Consider the following 20,854-nt stretch of genomic DNA (forward strand, 5'->3'; position numbering starts at 1 on the left):
CTATTTTTAAATTGGGCTGTCTTGTTGAGACAGTTAGTAAGCATTTAAAGATATATGCAGCCAGGGACCTGTAACTCACATCAGTAAGCCTCTCTATTCAGGAGGCTGGGATTAGAGAATCGTGGTTTAGAGCTACTCAGGCAGAAAAAACCTGTGCTGGAGGCCCCCAAAAAAACTTTTCCCTTATTTGCAATAAGTAGTGTATGTCTAGGACAAGCAGAAAAGGTCAAAAGCTATGTAAATGACCATATAACATGATGCTAAGAGAAATGAACCCCAAGATAGGGACACAGGAAGTTTTATCTTTGTTGCTGTTTTTAATGTGCTTATAATGTACTATGTGATTTGTTTCTTTTGTATGTTCTCCCATGGTATAACCCCTGTTTTCACTGTATTTGATTCCGGTGCCCTGCTTCTTGTATATACATATTTCTAATTTGGAGAGAAGGGAAATAACAAAATGCTGAAATAAGGATGCAAGTTGTCCCATTGTAACAAGTTGTCCCATTGTAACAATGAGATGTACAGGACATTATGTTGAAAATAAACTTTACAACTTCAGGGTAGGAGGAAGGAGGAGTTGGGGAGGTGGGGAAGGAAGGGATGGTAGGGGAAAAACAAAGGAGGGGGTAACAATGCTCAATAGAAAATGTATTCATAACCTTACTCATGTAACTATAACCCTTCTGAACAGTATTGTTACAATACAAATATATATTAAATAAAAAATCTGTGCTGGAGACTTGGTTAAGTGGTAGAGCACCAGCTGAGCAAAGGAGCTGAGTAAACACAAGGTCTTGGGTAGGATTTGCAGATGTTTTCTCTCATTCTGTAAGTTCTTTGCACTTTATGTCCCTGTGAAATACAAAGTTTTAAACTTTGATCAAGTCCAATTTATTTTTGTGTGTGTGAAGTCATTTCTTAGGCATCATTCCAAGAAACTTGACTAATCTAAGGCCACAGAGATTGACAAATGAGTATATTAACCTTTATCCTCCGGACATAATGTAAGAATTTGGAACATTTCAGTTTCATTTACCTGTCAGCTTGAATTGTATTACTATCACTCAAATACAGATACATGGAAATGCGGTAGAATGTGTAATAATTTTATGCCATAAACATTTATTCAGCTATTTATGTGTACACGTATCACAGATTGGCTTTCATTTCCTGCTGAAATTCAATCTCCCATCAGAGCTTATTTTCCTCCTGTTTGAACAATTACCTTGGATTTTCCTTTGTTGGTGAGGATGTTGCTTCAGAATCTCTCCATTTGTATTTGAACGTCTCTCTTCATTCTTGAATATTTGTCTCATAGAGGATCTTTGGTTAAGAATTCTTTCAACTTTAAAGTTATTTCCATTTTTAAAATTATTTTGTATTTCCCTTATCATTCTCAATGTTACTATAGGGAAGTCTTTTGAGCTAACTATCCCTTTTCCCCTGAGCAGCTTATATTATTTTGCAGAATCCCTATGATGTGCTTCTATTCTTTTTCTATTGATTCTAGCATAGAGACTGTGTGTGTGTGTGTGTGTGTGTGTGTGTGTGTGTGTGTATATATATATATGTATATGTATGTGTATATATATATTATATATATATATATATATATATACATATATATAGTCTTACCATGTTCCACTGGTTTTGCTTGTTTGTACTATCCTTTGTCTTTTAGTCATAATCTCCTCCAACAAGATAAACATATGGCTGGGCTAGTCAGGTCTCAGTAGCCACAGTAAAAACATACACAATTATGCTTTTAACATGTAGTGTTAGATGGAACTCAGGCCCTTATGTATGGAAGGCAATTGTTCTACCTTAGGTTACACTCTCAGCACCAGTATTGGACTTCTTGCTAAACTTTCACTAGTGTACTTGTGGTTGGATAAAGTCAATCTTTTAGTAACTTTTTTTTTTTTCATTTTCATGTGTACATTTATTTTTCCATGGTCCTGATACTTGGTGAGAATGATCTTAGAAATTACTCTAACAAAACTGACTTTTACCTTAAGTTGTAGACTGTAAAGTGTGACAAGTCTACTTCTCTCATCTCTGTGTCCCAATATATAGATGTGTCTTGAGATATAGATGAGAGAGAGAGAGAGAGAGAGAGAGAGAGAGAGAGAGAGAGAGAGAGAGAGAGAGAGAGAGAGAGAGAAAATGTGGCTTCTAAGTCTTGAGAAGTTCGATCTTTAGAGTCAAAATGTAGAGAGTAAGTCTTGAAGCTGACTATTACCAATTTTGCTAGTACTTAGTGTGCCCTTTCAATAGGAATGCAGGTCTTCTGGAATAGATTTACCATTTAAAATTCAACTTTTAGATCTGCAGAAGTTACATTATCCGGATAGTGCAAAAGTTCCTAGGTATCCTTTACTCCTCTCCCTTGTTAAGAATTCACATACTCACAGCATAATTATCAAACTCAGAAATTAACATTAGGTTTACTATTACAAAATGAACAAGCATTATTTAGTATCTCCAATAATGTATATTTTTGGTGTCAGGTCTTTTTCAAAAATCCAAATGACACTTAGTTATTTCTCCTAAGTGCTTTCCAATATGTTTAAAAAAATCTTCAGTTTTTTCCTCATCTTCAATCTTTACACTCTGGAATACTAGTAAGTTGTTTAGTAGAATGCCCTTTAACTAGGTTTGTTTGATTGTTTCCTGTGATTGTACTAATGAAACAGAAATGATGCATTCACTGTACCATATTAAGGGGTTCAAAAGTCAATATGCCTTGATGCTGATAATTAACTTTAACAAAGTAGTTATCTTCTCATTTTTCCCTTTGTAATAATTACAGATTTTGGGAGACACAAAAAAGAGAGATCACACAAATCCTGGCTTTCTGCTTACTCATTTGGCATTTTATGGTGTCTTCAGTAAGACAGGTTCCTAATGTACCCAATGTATCTAATGTCCTAGTACTTACACTCTCGCACCATCATCTCCCACCAATTTGTTTTAGAAGTAATGGTTTGTTGTTTTTTTGTTGTTGTTGTTTAGTGGGTTTGTTTTTGCCAGTCCTGCGGCTTGAACTCAAGGCCTGGGCGCTGTCCCTGAGCTCTTCTGCTCCAGGCTAGCACTCTACCACTTGAGCAACAGCTCCACTTCTAGCTTTTTGGTGGTTCATTGGAGTCTCAAAGACTTTCCTATCTGGGCTGGCTTTGAACCACAATCCTCAGATCTCCTGAGTTTCAGCTAGAATTATAGGTGTGAGCCACCAGTGGATGGCTGTGATAGGCTGTTCTGAAGATTATCTTATAAGAGACACTGGAGTCTTCATCAAAGGCACGCTTTGTCGTTCCCTCTCTTGAAATCAGCTATTGTGTTGCCAGAACACTCTTGAGAGGCAAGAGACAGAGAAGTCTGGCCAATAGCCATGTGAGTGAGCTTAGAAGTTGACCTATGCTGCCATCTCAATTCCTCTAACTAAGTCAATTATGATACTGTGTCTAGACTCAACCAGTCTCCCACTCTGAATTTTTCACGGTACAGCCAGGTTGCCTTTTCTAAACTGCAAATCTGACCACGTCACTCTGATATCCAACACTCTCTAGAAAAGGATAGAGATACCTAAGAAGTTTATATTTTACTTACCTATCAGAAGCACTTGTACTAAAGTCAGAATGACTCTCTTTATAGTCCCTAACTACAAGTTCTTTCTCAACTCTGGATCTTTTATTCCCTATGACTGCCTGACATGTCTCCCCAACCCACACCAATTGGAGAATCATTTTAGATATGTCTGCCCACTGGAAGCATTATTTTATGGTTCAGAGGGTTCATCTACAGAACATTATAATCTACTCTCTACCCTCTAACTCTGTAGAGCACATGGGCAGCCAAGATGGCGCTGGGAGAGAGTTGAGTGGGCAGAGCACAATTGATCTGCCGATCAGTACCTAACCAGCCCGTGAAGGCTCAGGTGAATGATAGGGTGTGACCTTGACAGTGATTGGTTCCTCTTCCTCCCTTGCCATGCCACCCGCCCTTTTTGTCTTTAAAAGGGGCTGCTCTCTGTTAATAAACGAGTTTTTTCTACCTGCTGGATTTGGCTCCCTGCTGTGTCTGAGGGAGGCTGGGCAACGGGCGAATGCCACACCTACCTTTCCTCGGACCCCGTCCGTCTTTTGTGGGACGGACGAAGACCCAACATCTAACCAAACACATTTATTATTTATAGTACTAATCACACGCAAAGCAACGTAATGGAAAGAGCTATATGACTTCTTTTCCACTGTATATCTGTTACTCATCATGGTGCATAACACATGGTTCAATATTTACCAAATCAATGAATTTAAATGCTTTAACACCAAAGCAATTTTTCATAATTACAAAAAACCTGGAAAATTCTGTTAAATCTGCTCATTGAATCTTGACTTTCCAATTTACATCCTCCTACAAATCCAGCATGGATCCCACACTCATTTCAACCAGCATACATAATGCATTTATCAATTACACCCTTATCTACTACAATTAGCTCTGTAATTATAAACCAGGAGTTAATTTAACATTTAATTTTTTCCCCCTTCAAATACTACAATGTACCTTTGGGCCTTCACAAAGTCCCCGTACCTTTGTAATTAGTACCATTAAATGGTTATGACTTTGAACACCATAGGACTCTCAATATGGCTTCTGTGGTGATTTTCCTCATTTGGGGTATATTTTCTCTCCTAGCCTTTCTCTAAACTTTTACCATTGAGTCTTCACACAATCCTGTCCCTCTGTCATCAAGAGGGATCAGATACCATGATATATGTTCCAGACTTTTTCTCTTATATTTTTCCTTTCCCTCCAGCTGAATCCTTTACTAACTGTGCTTTTTGCCCCAACCCTTCTGATGTGCTTTCCTTCATCAATTTAGCATTGACATATGAATTTAATGATGAATTTAACTCATGTAAGCCAGTCACTGAACCATTTTACTGAGTTGCATCAACTTGAGTCCCATTCATTCTACTGCTAGGTAATTACTTCCTATTAAGATAGCTGTTGTCAGCTCTTCCCCATAGCTGATAGTTTGAAGTTTCACAGAGACAGAAAGGATGGAGTTGCCATCATTGTCATTCCAGCTCATCCCTGTTGAACTAAGTATTGCTTGATATCATCCAACCAGAGCATAAAGCCTTGAAAAGACTATGTGCTATGTCTCAGTCACATGCTATCTGTTCTATAAAAAATCAACTATCAGGCCTACTCACAGTAAATGCACCTTGGCAAATACAAGCTAATAAGAGGAATTTGTGAAAGTCACAGTTACAATCCTGAAGATGCTATAATTTGGGGCCACATATCTTCCTATTTTATTACCTCTAGCCTTCAATACTTTTAGTCAGCATCTTTTCTAGATCACAGAAGACAAATAATAGAATGCATAAAACCTAATTAAAAAAAACAAACAAAAGGGAAATATCTGCTACTGATTACTAGTTGGTAAGCTTCAGAGTGAAGGGGCAGGGAACTATCAATTCAAATAAGACTACAGATTATTCAGATGCTTTCACAAAGTACTTGAAATTTTTAAAGTCTAGTTGGGGACTTTTGGAATACAGTATTTCCCTTTTCCTGTACCCCAAAACACCCCAATGGCCAGAACAAAAGAACAACTAGTTCTATAAATAAAAGGCACAATAAAAAACAAAACCCTTATATTCCACTAGCTATGTTGTGTTTTTTCTTTTAGGCTATGCTTACATTTACTACTGTCAATATATTAAGGGGCAAAAAAAAGAGAAGAACATATGAACATTAAACATTTTAAGGATCTTTCACAAACCAAATGACAGTAGGTTTTTATTAACATATCTTACAATGTCAATTATTCCTAATTTTGTAATTTCTGCTTAATTATAAACGTTGATTTAGCTTCTACAGTAATGTACTGTATTTGATTGATCATTCAGACAAAGTATCACACCAGTACATTTTTTGAATAATATACACACATCACTCTAACTTGGACCTGTTATTTTTTACAAGTGAGCTTATAAATGGGACTTATAAAAGTTATTGGGGGAAAAATTAAAGTTCTGGTTTAGCAGCATGCATGTATGTATTCAAGTACCATTTTGAACCAAGTGCTTTTTATAAAACTTATTGGTGACTACTTCACCAATATTAAAATAAACACTATCAAATACCCAAATTTTAAAGTTAAGGCTAATATTTTCACTTCACATCCATATTCACAACCATAAAACATTCCGTTTTAAATATGTAGTAATTAAAGTCTGAATACATTATACCATGAATATATAGCATCAGAGTTTCAAGCTGTAGAATTGTTCAAGTTCATGAATCCAGAAACAGTATTTACTAGAGATGTAAATTAGCATTTTACCTTCAACCACACCTAAACAAATGGTGTGGTATTCATAATGATTGATGCTGAGCTTATGATACAGCATTTTAAAAAGTAGCAATGTGTTGGAAAGGACAGTGATATAGTCAAACAGAATCAGTCTAATCTTACAGAAAAAAGTTATCTTAATATTCTGGAAATGTATATAAAAATAGCAAGCTATTTTCATGTATTTTCTTATAGTGCTATAGGTAATTCTCTGATGGTGTGAACATATTTAACATGTACTACTCTGCTTTCACTATCTTAATGCAAGGCCATCATTTAATGTTTATTTGCATATTTTATAATGGCATATCATTCAAAAAATTTTAGAACATGGATCTGATGTTACTTTTATGTTTCATCATTAGATGCTTCTTAATTTTTATATGGAAAAATGTGATTTTATGTAACAGCCATGAAGTTGTATAAGGAACTACTTTTTTAGCATAATATAGGGGATAATTACCAAATTACTTAATTATTTGGGAGAAAATCTTTGTACCAATATATAACATGCTTTTCTGTAACTTTTCTTCCCAAATATTGAGTGGGTTTTTTAGCTCATTCATTCCCATTCTGATTTAAAAATCCAAACATAATTTGCATTTCACATGCAGAAGGCTACCACAACTGAGCCTGTCCTTCATTCCTCTTAGGAAACCAAGCAAAATCAGCTGTGATGACACTGCATGAACATAATACAGATGAGTATCTTGAGCTCATAGAGAAGTTCCAAAATTTATGGTTCATCTGTTGGGAAGTATGAGCACTTCTAATCCAATCATATTTAAAAAAAAAAAAAAACAACTAGGTTGGAAATAAAAGGTAGACAACCACAGAATCAAACCTGACAAGTATGTTCTTAAACCTTTCGATTTTATAATAAAATCTATTTGTTACTAATTCTAACAATTCAACCACCTCAAATGGCAAATTTTAATTTTTTCTTTATTTTCTTTAACTTTTTTTTATGGTGCCTAAAATCAAACTCAGGGCTTCATGAGATCTTATGCTCTGACACTGAACTATATCCCTAGCCCACAAGTTTTGACTTTTAAGTACCCAACCACACATGTGTCCCTTCCCCCATGTACTGTATTATATTAACAACCACTATCTACTTATTTTACAGCTATTTCAATTATTTACCTGGGGAGAATATTTATGAAATTCCTGAGAATGAATTAAGTTTTCAGCAAAGCCTTAAACTTTTAACAGATTCCTCACAATAAGAAAAATTTAAAGTTCTATTATTAGACCAACTTTACTATACAATATTTCACATAAATCATGTTTTACATTTTTTTCTAATTACATACAGCAAAAATCTCAAATCAACACAATGACAGAGAAAAAAGATGCATTATGTTAAGAAGATGCAAATTAAAATAGAGCAGTAAATTTTCAAATAAATCACACTCACTCTAAGTATCCATGAATAGTTGATATGCATTGTAGGGAGAATCATTTCTGAATGATTTTGTGGACAAGTTGTGCTTTTTATTAATTGTGCACTTAATAAAATGACCACTAAAGAATGATTTAACTTACTGGTTTGTTCTCCAGATGCTTCCTAAAAATTATACCATTAATGTGATTTATCAAGCACCTAATTTTGGAAAGGCTTCATAATGTACGTTTTCTTTCTTTCCCTCAGCAAAAGCATTAATTCCCCCAAATTAAGTTAAAGCTTATTGTTGATAAAATAAATTCTTAATGAAAATGATATTGTAATGCAATGCTGAGTTGGTAAGTCACAGCCCATTATAATGTGGACCCCATCTTTTATTGATGTGATCAAAAGTATGAGAAATCCACTGTTGCTCAAGAACTTTGTATCTTTCTTTACAAATGTAGAGAGGTTTGCCTCGCCTAGAAAGAAAAAAAAAGAAAGAAAAAGTATTAAAGGTAATACAAGGCAGTATGTGTGTGTTTGTGTGTGTGTGTGTGTGTGTATACACAATGTACATATAAGTGTATATTTACTTTATGTAATATATATTTTTACTTACAAAGCCATGAATAGCACATTGGGTTTTACAGACCAGACTTCAATAAAACACCCAGATATATCCATGCAGATCTAACCTAAGATCCCGGTCTTCTTCTCCGTGAGCATCCAAATACACAGAACCCCAGAGGCAGAAGCGGTGACCTCGAATGATAATAATTACTGATGCATTGATCAAAAGGAAAATCCCTGTTCCAGCACCACAGTTTTGAGAATGCTTTAAAAAAAAAAAATCAAAGAATGTCAATGCATTTCATAATCAAATAAACTTTATGACAAAAATCAAGAATGTCTTAACAAATTTAGAATGTCTTCTAAATAATAGATATCTTAAAATTTTTAAATTAGATTTAATTGATATTAACCTTATAACCGCATTCCCCGTACTTTAATACATTAAGAAAAATTTGTGTAAACATCATTAGAAAAGCAATAAAGAAGCCAGGTGCCAGTGGCTCATGCCTGTAATCCTAGCTACTCAGGAGGCTGAGATCTGAGGATCGAAGTTCAAAGCCAGCCTGGGCAGGAAAGTCCTTGAGACTCTCTTCTCCAATAAACCACTAGAGAACCAGAAGTGGTACTGTGGCTTAAGGGGTAGAGCATTAGCCTTGAGCTGAAAAGCTCAGTGATAGCACCCAGGACCAGAGTTCAAGCCCCATGTCTAACCCAAAAAAAAAAAAAAAAGGAAGAAGAAGAAGAAAAGCAATAAAGAACCACACTAAATTCAGAGGCTCACTGGCCACAGCACAGGGAAATAGACCATTAAAAAGCCAGCAGGACAGTGGACATGAACTAGAATTGTATTTATGATAGGTTATACCCACTTAAATACAACCTTGAAGTTTTGTTTTATTTCTATTTTTCAGTCTTCCACTGAGTTACAAAGAATAAAAAACAAAACCAACAAACAATCCCTTTTTATACTGTATTTCATTCAAATACTAAATTTGAAAACTTCATGATCATGTATAGCAAATTTCCATGAGACATAAGTTTTATGAATTTTATGTGTTATTTACTATTGCTTACCAATACACATTCACAGTAACTTTGTTGCTTGCAGCAAAGTCCTTTCAGGCATACAAAAGTGCCACAAACAAGGCAAACAGCAGGATCTTTAGGAACCTTGGTGCAGACACTGCAAGTTTTTCTGTGGTAGTACTGAAAAATGGTGTTATAATTTTCAGGCAACTGTAACAGGTGTGGTAATTTCCATCTTGCTTCTTGGATGAGTAAGGCCTAAAACATCCAAAAGCAGTCATTATTCCTATGAATTTAAGACATTAATACAAAATATATATTAATTTTTTATTTCCAGAACAGAAAATCTGCCTCTCCAAGAATGTCACTTACTTTCTTTGTTAACATTTCTCTTACAGAAATGGAGGGACAAGGGCTGGGAAGGTGGCTCAGTGGTAGAGCACTTGCCTTGCATGCGTGAGACTCTGGGTTCGATTCCTATGCACCACATAAACAAAAAAGAAAAAAGCCGGAAGTGGCGCTGTGGCTCAAGTGGTAGAGCACTAGCCTTGAGCTGAAGAGCTCAAGGACAGCGCCCAGGCCTAGAGTTCAGGCCCCACGACCGGAACCCGCCCCCCCAAAAAATGGAGGGACAAAAGGTGGACAAATGTAGCAGTGGTACTCACTAGACATTAGGTTGAAAATGAACTGTACAACTTGTGGGACAGGAGGAAAAGCTTGGTGAGAACAAGCATGGTCCAAAAGCAAGTGTACTCATTATCTGATTCACTCTAACACCTTTGCACAAAACCTTTGTAATAACAATTTAAAAAGTAAAAACTTCTGTTTCCACACAACAATGACAAAAATAGTAGTTGAACTACTACTACTCTTTTCATACAGATTTCAGTTACAACAGATGTAATCTGTTTTAGATTAAGCTTTCTAAAACACATAAGCTTGTTATTTCTTTAAAAGAAAAATATTACTGAGTATGCATGAAAAATATATATGTTTATTTTTATTTATGCTTAATGAAAAAGTTTTGAATGCTTATACATCTTTTTGAAACCAACTTTTGGCCTTTCTTAAACAATTAATGAGCTTTTACTTTAGTGAAAGAGTTATAATTCATCATTTCTATCTCAATATTTCTTAATTTAGAATCTCTTCCCTAAAGTATATAAAACTCATTACATTTCAACCTTAATTTTAAAATAAATTTCTTGTTGTAAGTATAAAAAATAACTAGTTATATTTCCCTTTGGGCACACTTTATTTACTATTTTTAGTTGTATAAAAATGCTAGTAATAGTGTAATTTTTCTAGAGGTTACAAAATAGGTGAATAGTGTGTGAGTCTATTAAGAAACTATAAGTGATTGGCAATTTCTACTGTCTTCATTTACAACCACACTAAGGAGCTAGTTTGCTGTTTATCAATGAATTCACAGATAAAGTTGCCATGGAAGCAAGGATAAGAATGATGTATGGGCTTAAGATAAAATACACTACTTGTAGACATTTAATGCCCAACCCTGGGCTCTAAAGAAAGCATTCTGCAATGAGCTGATTACACCAGAACCCTGCCATTAAGCAGAGGAACAGCAACTTGTCCCCACTATCACTTATTGTAGATTAGGCCATGTATTACCTTGTAGACTAAGTTTCTAATCAAGTCATTTCCCTTTATAAAGAGAGATGTAAAGTAGCACATGGATATCTATGGATTCTCTAATCTTTAAACTCAATCATCTGAAAAAACTAACTATTGAGCTAATGAATTTCTAGATGATGCCAGCATAGAGCAAAATAGTAACCTGTATAAATGGTCTTTCTTTTTCACAGTACAAGTCTGGGAAGCTGGAGGCATAAAGTTGTGTTACATCTTATGATTACACATAGAAGTTCAGTTTTAAATTTCTGCTTCAGTATTAAGCTGGATATACTGGACTCTCTTGTGCTTTTAATATCAATTATACCCTCTTGTTGGGGATATAATAACAATTTGGCTAAATTCAAAATCTAAATATCATCTGATTATTCCAGGATCCTCACACCAGGGTGTGTAGAGCAACTGCTCTACCACTGAGCCTCCTCCCTTCCCTTGTAGCTCATGCCTGCAATCCTAGCTATTCGGGAAGTTGAGGTCCAAGGATCAAGATTTGAAGCCAGCCTGAGCAGAAAAGTCCGTAAGACTCTCATCTCTAATTAGCCAGCAAAAAGTTGGAAGTAGAAAACTGTGGCAAGCGGTAGAAGACTAGCCTTAAAACAAAAAGCTAAGAGAGAATACCTAGGGCCAGTGTCTCTTGAACTTCTCTGCCCAGACTGGCTCTTAAAAAAAAAACAACAACTATGATCCTCAAATCTCACACTCCTGAGTAGCTAGGATTACAAGTGTGAGCCACTAGTGCCTGGCTAAAATGCTAATTTTTATTGTTCCTTTGATGTTTAAAATTAAAATTCTCATTTTCTCTGAAACTTAGCTTTCATCAGTTGTACTTCTGCCAGTGAGAACATCCTACCATTTACGAGTTCAAGAAATATTTATTAGATGATAAGTCTGTGACAGGCATTTTCTAAAAACTAATGGTTCAAGAATTTCTGGTATTTGAAGCCTTGTTTAGACATATTAAAGAAACAAATGTGATAAACAGGGCTGGAGGGATAGCTCAGTGTTAGTGTGTTAGTGTTAGGTATAGCTCAGCATATGTATGAAACAGTGTATGCAATCTCTAGCACTGAAGGAAAAAAATGATATGTCAATTGTTAAAGAAAGTGACAGAAATACAGTCTGTTAGTACTACTGAGGGAGAGGGTTCGGACTATCTAGGAATATGGAATTTCATTCAGACCAATCTTCACAGAAGATATAATATTCATCTTGGCAAAGCATTGAAGAGTGGTGAATTCAACAAAAGGGTAAGAAGGTTGCTTTAGATAAAAGTAATAGCAAAAAGAAATACTACACAAGTTTTGAAGGTGGAGTATACTTGTAAACATTCTTTTGTGATTTGATCATGGTAGTGGCAAAGGAGTGTTATCAAATGAGGATGGAAACAAAGCAAAATGGTTAAAGGTCCTTTCAGGCTATGCAAAAATAACAAGAAAGCACCAAGCACAGCTAGTCACTGTTTTAATGTTTCCGCTCAAAATCTTAAGGTCATGTTCATCTGGTTACCAAGTCCTATATTTTTTTTTCAAATGTCTCATTTCAATTACTAAGTTTTACTATCAAAAAAATGATCCAGATTTTTCTCCACTACTTCAACAATCTCTTCCTTTCACCTAAAATATCTTCATCATCTTCCTTCTCCCTAAAATAGTACCTTCATCATTTTCCTTCTCCCTAAAATAACACCTTCATCATATTATTTCATTTCTCAAAAACTTTAGTTCTATCCATAGAAAAAAAGCATGCACCAAACCAAGGCATCACAGCACCCTACTCCTACCCATACTCTATTTCCAATTTACTCATCTCCAACATAAACCTTTTCATCAGATAAGCAAGTAGTGGCTAAGTGATAGAGCGCTAGCCTTGAGCAGAAAGATCATGGACAGCACCCAGGTCCTGAGTTCAAGTGTGATCTTTTAGATTTGCTAGTTCAAGTACACATACAAAGTTCTCCTGCAGAAAGAACACAAGTTCCTTATTAATCTTAATGTTTTAATCTTCCAGGTGTAGTGCTATGATTTAGGAATTCAAGTCTGCTCAGCTAAAGCTAAAAATGACAATAAATACTTCATCGTTATTAAAATGGTTCTGCTTTTACACTCATAAGTGAAATTCAAGTAACCAGGTTTTCAGTTTTATAAATGTTCCCAAGCACAGGTGATCTGAAATTTAAAATTCTTCATTATTCTCTTATTAGTGTATCACTATTGTTGCCAAGTGAGTATACTTGTTTTACATACCTTCCCTTGTTCTGAATGTCTTTCAGTAAATGATTTTATCTCAAAACACCACTGAGTTATAAGATCCAATGCTGGAACTGGCCAATCCAGACAGGAGGCACTGATGAAAGGATGTTCTGTTTGGTAAAATGTTGGCAGAAGTCCCAGGCAGCTGGCAAGAACTGAAAACTCTTCTTCTTCCTTTTAGATATGAAATAGAAAATTCTTAACACACTTCATTAAAAATATTTTCTATTATAGGTAATTTACTTGTCATTCTCATCAATCACCTTTCTTAAGAAATAATTCTGAGTCAACTAAGAAAAAGTGAAGGGAATTAAGAGAAATAGCAAAGAAGAAAAAAAAAGATTCTTAACTATTACATGCAACTATCCCCAAAATATTTTTCATTGAAATTTACTTTCTAAGTGGCATGGCATTTGCTTCTTTTATACACTACTTTTTAATTTTTAAATACAGTTTACACTACTCAGTAGAAATTATACAATAGCACTATGATAGAAAAGTGAAGTTACCATAGGGCAAAGTGAAAGCTTAAAAAGGATCGGTAGAAATGAGTATAGTGATATACATGTGTAATCTCTGACCTTGAGAAGTGGAAGATGTTGAGTTTGAGGCCAACCGGGCTACACAGCAAATTTGGGCTACCTTTAGCTATAAGCAGAGAGTCTCTCTCAAAAAAAAAAAAAAAAAAATAGTAGTGATCAGGTATCAGGTGAGGGTGGCTCATGTCTGTTAAAATCCTTGCTACTCAAGAAGCTGAGATCTGAGAATCAGTTTGGTGCCTGCCCAGGCAGACAAATCTGAGAAACTATCTTCAAATAAATAGCCAAGCAATAACAGGAGGTCCTGAGTTTAGGCCCCAGCACCAGCAAAAAGATAAAAATAAAACAGTGGGGATGTACTTCAATGGACATGCTTGCCTAGCTCATCCAAGGTCCTGTTTAATCAATGCTTAAAAAAAAAAGAAAAAGGACTACTAACAACATGGAATTCAAAAGAGGCAGCACTTAATAACTTGCCTGGTCTCTGGATGAGCACAATATAAAGTCAGTCAAAAAAAAATAGGGATTGCAGCTTTTGTTTACGTTTTAGAAAGATCTAAGAGCCAGTAAGTTTGAAGCCCCATTCACTAATAAAAATCAAAGATAGCAGTAGTACAAGAACTATTTAAGTTTACTTTCAAAGAACTGGTATAATAAACACAAAACATAGGTTCTCCAATGTATTTTTCTCACTAAAGGCTACATAAAAGGCCAACCAGTGTATGACTTCTCCTTTGTTCAATTCCTATTATTCTCTCATTCTGTACTATACAATTGAAATTTATGAGATCTCAGATCACCCAGCTCCATTCAAATAAAATTAATCCTTTTGTGGTTGTAAATACCTTGTAAATACTTTTTTCTTACTTGTATATTTTATAATAATAAAAATAATAGACATATGTGCTACTGCTGCATTCCCTTTGCTCAAGGCCAGCACTTTACTACTTGAGCCACAGTGCCACTTCTGGCTTTTTCTGTGATTAGAGAGAAGTCTTTCGGACTTTCCTGCCCAGGGTTGTCAGGAACTAACCTTGAACCACTATCCTCAGATCTCAGCCTCCTGAGTAGTGAGGATTATAGGTGAGAGCTGCCTGCACCAAGCTGGAGAAAGGTGTTTTGAGTTTTCATCTCAACCAATGGCTGGGGGTGATGACGTGACCTGTGTCATTCCAGTAACACAGGGAAACAAACAGAAAGACTGCAGCTCAGGACAGGCTAGCCCAGGCATAAAGAGAGAGTCTATCTCAGAAATAACCAACACAAGCCATGAAACAATGGCTCATATCTGTAATCCTATTTACTCAATGGAGAGGCTGAAAGTCTCAGTTCAAAGCAGCCCAGGCAGGAAAGTCCATGAGGCTCTTACGTCCAATTAACCAATCAAAAAAACTGGAAGTGAAGCTGTGGTTCCAGTAGTAGCCTTGAGGAAAAAAGCTAAGAGACAATGTTCTGGCCTGAGGTCAAGCTCCAGCCACGGGCATACACAGAAAAACAATAGCCAACACAAAAAGGAATGGCAGGGTATCTCAAGTGGTACAGCATCTGCCTAACAAGTTCAAGGCCTTAAATTCAATCCTTAATAAGTAAATGAATAAATGAATGAATGCAAAATGATATGCAGACTGAAAAAGATGTTATTTTTTTTTAATCTCCAGAAATGAGGCTACAAATCCTTCATTTGTATGCTATATAAAGAAGTTATTGCCAGGGGCCGGTGGCTCACATCTCTAATACTAATTACTCAGGAGGCTGAGATTATTCCAGCCTGGGCAAGAAAGTCCTTAACACTCTTTTTTCCAAGTAACTACCAAAAAAGCCAAAAGTAGAGCTGTGGGTCAAATTAGAGCACTAGCCTCGCACACAAAAGCTCAGGAACAGTGCCCAGACTCTGAGTTCAAGCCCCAAGACCCAAAAAAAGTTATTTTTCCAGGGATTCACAGATTTTTTTTTTTTTTTTTTTGGTCAGTCGTAAGGCTTGAACTCTGGGCTTGGGCACTGCCCCTGAGCTCTTTAGCTCAAGGCCAGCATTCTACCCCTTGAGCCATAGAGCCACTTCTGGTTTTCTGGTGGTTAACTGGAGAAAGGAATCTCACGGACTTCCCTGCCCAGACTGGCTTTGAACTGCAATCCTCACATCTCATCCTCCTGACTGGTGCCCAGCTAGCTCTTATTTTTTTGTTTTTGGTTTTTTTGGGGGGGGGTCCGGTTGTGGGGCCTGAACTCTGGGCCTGGGCGCTATCTCTCAGCTCTTCAGCTCAAGGCTAGCGCTCTACCACTTGAGCCACAGCACTACTTCTGGCATTTTTTTCTCCAAAAAAGTATTTTTAAAAAGCTACTTACTGAGAAATATTTTACGCCATAAAATATGTTTTAGGTGTACTTTGATGAATTTTGGTATATATGTAGCAATGAAACTACCACTACAATAATTCAAATTAATGCTCCAAACAATAGCTCTCCTACCACTGTAGTTTTCTGTACATTTTTTCATTTAATGGAATCATACAATATATATTCTTTGTGTACACAGTCTATGCATAAATGTGCCTGGCCTCTTCCACTTTCAGTAATATTTTGACATTTATTCATGTTATTTTTAATTTTATTGCTATCTTTAAGTAGTTATATAAAGAAGTTGCTACTTAACAAAGCTGTTTATGAGTACAATATATCTTGATCAATTCACCTTTTCAACATTTTTACCCATCTCTCTCCTACCCATCCCCTTCCCCCACTCTTCTTTTCTTTTCCCCCCCACTCTTCTTAATTTTATAGGATATACATTAGATTCTTGTCTGCATTTCCCCCTCTTCATTTTAATCACTGAGTACTCTACTATATAGATAGATTGTATTTTGTTCATACATTCATTCTGGGATAGGCTGTAAAAACACATATAAAAGTCTTTCTATGGATTACAGTTTCTTTTTAATTTCAACTACTAAGATTTCTCTAACTTCATCCTTCAATCACTGTTTTGTTGTTCCCTATAAATGGAAAATAATTACTCTCCCTTGTTGTTGTATACATTTACCTATAAGTCTTCTTACCATTCAAAAAGAGTTGTATCTTCTGAAGTAAAGCTTGCATATTTAGCTTTACACATTCAAAGTCAAAATTTCTGTATCTTTAAATTGACATCATTTTTACAAAATCTTCATGCACCCAATGAAAAGATATTTCTTTCTTGGTTTAAGACCACAATTCCTTTTCTTTTCTTTTTTTTTTTTTTTGGGGGGGGGTGGTCCGGTCGTGGGGCCTGAACTCTGGGCCTGGGCGCTGTCCCTCAGCTCTTCAGCTCAAGGCTAGCGCTCTACCACTTGAGCCACAGTGCCACTTCCGGCTTTTTTCTTTTTGCTTATGTGGTGCATAGGAATCGAACCAGGGCCTCAGGCATGCAAGGCAAAAGCTCTACCACTGAGCCACCTTCCCAGCCCCACAATTCCTTTTCCAGTACAGGGTTCAATGAATACTCAAAGCCCAAACCAACTTTCAATGCTCAGTTCAAGAATTTCTGCCTCCAGTAAAAAAGTTTGCAGTTTAGAGACAATAAAATATTCTCTAGTACAAACAAGTAACATAAGCCATAAAGTAGCAAGAATAGAGCCTCCCATCCTTTTTTGTTGTTGTTTTGTGCCAGTCCTGAGGCTTGAACTCAGGGTCTGGGCACTGTGCCTAAGTGTTTTTTGCACAAGGTTAGTGTTCTACCACTTGGAGATGTTGATTTTATTTGGGCAGTCTTCATGTTTGAGGGATGTTTATATGTAAAGGAAATACGAATTTTTAAATCAAAAACCAAAACAAAAAACATGAAAGAAAATATCTAATGGACATTTTAAATTTGTTCAAGCTTTTTTTTTTCGGGGGGGGGGGGGTTGGAAAGGTGGTGTTGATCATGGGGCTGGAACTCACAGCCTGTCCTTGAGCTTTTTCATTCAAGGCTTTGAGCCATAGTGCCACTTCCGTTGTTCAATATCTTATTGTAAATAGAATATTTTGGTGACAAATGTTCAGTCTATCTTGTAGTACTGAATAAAAACAAAAGAACCAAACTATTCAACATAATGGTCAATTGCTTAAGACACAAGGAATAAAAAGGCTGTTTAATTTTTACATTCTTCAGACATTAAAGACCATGAATATATTGGAGGTATATATATATTGGAATCAAGTGGTACACAGTATTGGGATTTTATTCCATGGGAATATTTTGGGCTTACTTACCTTCTGGTTTCCAACACATTTATCTACCTATTCCCTTTGCCACATTTCTATGAAACAGGTTAAACCAGAAATAACTAACACAGCCATAAAAATTACATAAAGGGCCGGGTGCCAATGGTTCATGCCTCTCAGGAGGCTGAGATCTGAAGATCACGGTTCAAAGCCAGCCCAAGCAGGAAAGTCTGTGAGACTCTTATCTCCAACAAACCACTAGAAAACCAGAAGTGGCACTGTGGCTCGAGCAGTAGAGCGCTTGCCTTGAGCTGAAGAGTACAGGGACAGCGCCCAAGCCCAGAATTCAAGCCCCAGGACCAACAACAACAACAAAAAATTACATAAATGCTAAGACAACTTTTAACGAAGTGTTCTGAACAATTTAACTTTTAAAAGAATATTAAAAGTAAGGATAATAATAAAACTACTAATAGCCGGTGTGGGGGGGGGGGGGAAGGGGGGAAGGAGAAGGATGGGGATTGTGGGGGGAGGGGGGAGGCTGGGAAGTGATGTGAAGGGTAAACAAAGGAGGAGGCTGCAGTGCTTGGTAAGAAATGTACGCATTATCCTGCCCATGCAATTGTAACCCCTCTGTACAGTATGTTCACAAATAAAATTAAATTAAATTAAAAAAAAAACAAACAAATAGTTACCCAAATGCTTACTGTCCAGGTTTACCAATAAAGGTAAAAATCACAAAAAAAAAAAACCTACTAATAGCCTAAACACTATGATACTATTCAAGTATTGAGCACCAATTATCATTGATTTGATCCAAAACTGTTGAAGTATCCGTTAATATTATCATAGAAATTAGTGAATATTAATACACAAAAAGTAAATATTCTAAGCTGGGTGCTTGTGGCTCATGCCAGTAATCCTAGCTACTTAGGAGGCTGGGATCTGAGGATCACAGTTCAAAGCTAGCCCAAGCAACTAACCAGAAGTGGCACTGTGGCTCAAAGTGGTAGCGTACTAGCCTTGAGCAAAAAAAAGCTCACAGACAGAGTCCAGCCCATGAGTTCAAGCCCCATGACTGACAAAAAGAGAAAAGAAAAAGTAAATATTCTAAATAATTTTGAGCTAAACTAATGTATACTCAAATAACACTTTTATATACATATAAATACAAATATATTACACATGAGTATAATTCACAAAAGTAGCTTACTGCAAAAACAAGGTTCCCTACTCTCTACCCCAAATTATACCTGGCAACTAGGTAAATCTTCCCCAAAAAGGTGGTGCTGAAGAAGGCTGGCGATTCTGAGGAAAGGTAAGCAAAAGTCCTGCAAGTACTTTTCCATGGACTCTGGAGACCAAGCAACAGGACTAACCTAAATTTAAAAAAGAAAATGTCAACAATTCATTCTATAATAGACATACAAAAAAAAAATCTAAACTTTACTTAATAGACATTATTTATGTGATCTTAGCACAAGCATACCATTGCACACTCCTGAGTTCCTTCTTCATGGTATAATTTTCCTTTAGATAGTTCACTTATAACAAAGCTGAGTAACACCTCGTAAGACTTTTCTGCATCACATGTATTCTGGGTGAAAAAATTAGAATATTAGTTTCATTGGTCATTTAAAATTATAAAAAGTTTCACTGTAAATAATAGTTTACAATAAATAAAACTGACTTTATATATATATATATATATATATATTTCCAACATATGAACTTCAGTTTTAAACATAGGTAACAACATTTATTTCTAGATTCACAGTGAAGTTGAGCAGACAGTCAAAATGATTCTAATACTTCAACACTGGTAATAGATTACACTGTATATATGAATCATGCTTTTGAACCTGTAATTTCCAATTCTAAGAATTCATTTTAAGGAAATAATCCAAAAAGGGGGAGCGAGGAAGCTATATGCACAAGTCATTCATTATAGCATTAACAGAACAAGAAAATCAGCAGTAACCAACAAAACTAAGGCAGCTAGTAAGGTGCAGTGGCTTAGGCCTATAATTCCAGCTATTTGGCAGAGCTTATGGGGATTACAGTTTGATTTCATCTCCAACTAAAAAAGGAAAAGTTAGCTGGACTTCATTTTGACAAAGAAATCAATCATGGTGGCATAAGCCTGTAAATCTCAGCTATACGGAAGACATAATTAGGAGCATCTTGAGCCAAGGCTGTCTTGGAAATAAAGTGAGACCCAGTTTAAAAATAACTGCAGAAAAAAGGGGTAGGAGTGATATGGTTTAATTGTAAGAGCACCTGCCTGACAAGGACAGGCCAATACCACTTGTTCCCAAAGAGGAAATCATCTAAATTATGGAACAACAATTCAATAAAAATATTACAAAGGTAATGAATATAACAAATTTGAACTGTGTGGAAAAATGTTTACAACATAAAAAGAACTAGACTGCATTTGGCAAAAATAACTTTTCATTATAATTACCATACCTAAGTATAAAAAATTATGATGACTGAATAAATGAGTATGACTCCACAAAGAAAAGGAAAGGGTGAGAGAGAGAGGAGTAAAATAAAAAATAAAAGAAGTTATGTAGACAAAAATCATACTTAATCCCAATAATGTAAGTCATTAATTATAGTGATGTATATTATTTACAATCTGCTAAGTGTTTAGATCTATTGTTAAGAAAAAGTTAATAACATTTAGCAAACCAACCATAATAATTTTGCCTTCACTCATTAATTTATATATCTATAAGATAATATAGCTCTAAAATTTAAGTCCAATGACAGCATGCCTCACAGTGAATATTTTATTAAGTGTTTTTCCAGTAGTTATCCATTATGAAATTGAGGAAAAACTTATCGGACAGTTACCTAAATAGCA

At 35.7% G+C, this 20,854-nt stretch overlaps 1 protein-coding gene across 2 annotated transcripts in view; it reads right to left on the reverse strand.

Moving 5' to 3' along the window:
• Positions 1–1,622: 1,622 nt before the first annotated feature.
• Positions 1,623–20,854, reverse strand: part of Ubr3 (ubiquitin protein ligase E3 component n-recognin 3) — a 193,049-nt gene continuing 173,817 nt past the window's right edge. Inside the window, exons 34-39 of one of the 2 annotated variants that reach the window (XM_070021309.1) lie at positions 19,472–19,579; positions 19,236–19,361; positions 13,259–13,438; positions 9,411–9,620; positions 8,459–8,598; positions 1,623–8,242 (exon numbers count right to left, since the gene is read on the reverse strand). In XM_070021309.1, the coding sequence (XP_069877410.1) occupies positions 8,125–8,242; positions 8,459–8,598; positions 9,411–9,620; positions 13,259–13,438; positions 19,236–19,361; positions 19,472–19,579 (882 nt within the window). In that variant the 3' untranslated portion in view covers positions 1,623–8,124. The remainder of the gene's footprint in view (positions 8,243–8,458; positions 8,599–9,410; positions 9,621–13,258; positions 13,439–19,235; positions 19,362–19,471; positions 19,580–20,854) is intronic. The other variant, XM_070021318.1, reaches the window with a different exon arrangement.

The sequence above is a fragment of the Dipodomys merriami genome, unplaced genomic scaffold (assembly GCF_024711535.1).
Source record: "Dipodomys merriami isolate MVZ:Mamm:240054 unplaced genomic scaffold, mDipMer1.0.p SCAF_1, whole genome shotgun sequence".
Lineage (NCBI taxonomy): Eukaryota > Metazoa > Chordata > Mammalia > Rodentia > Heteromyidae > Dipodomys > Dipodomys merriami.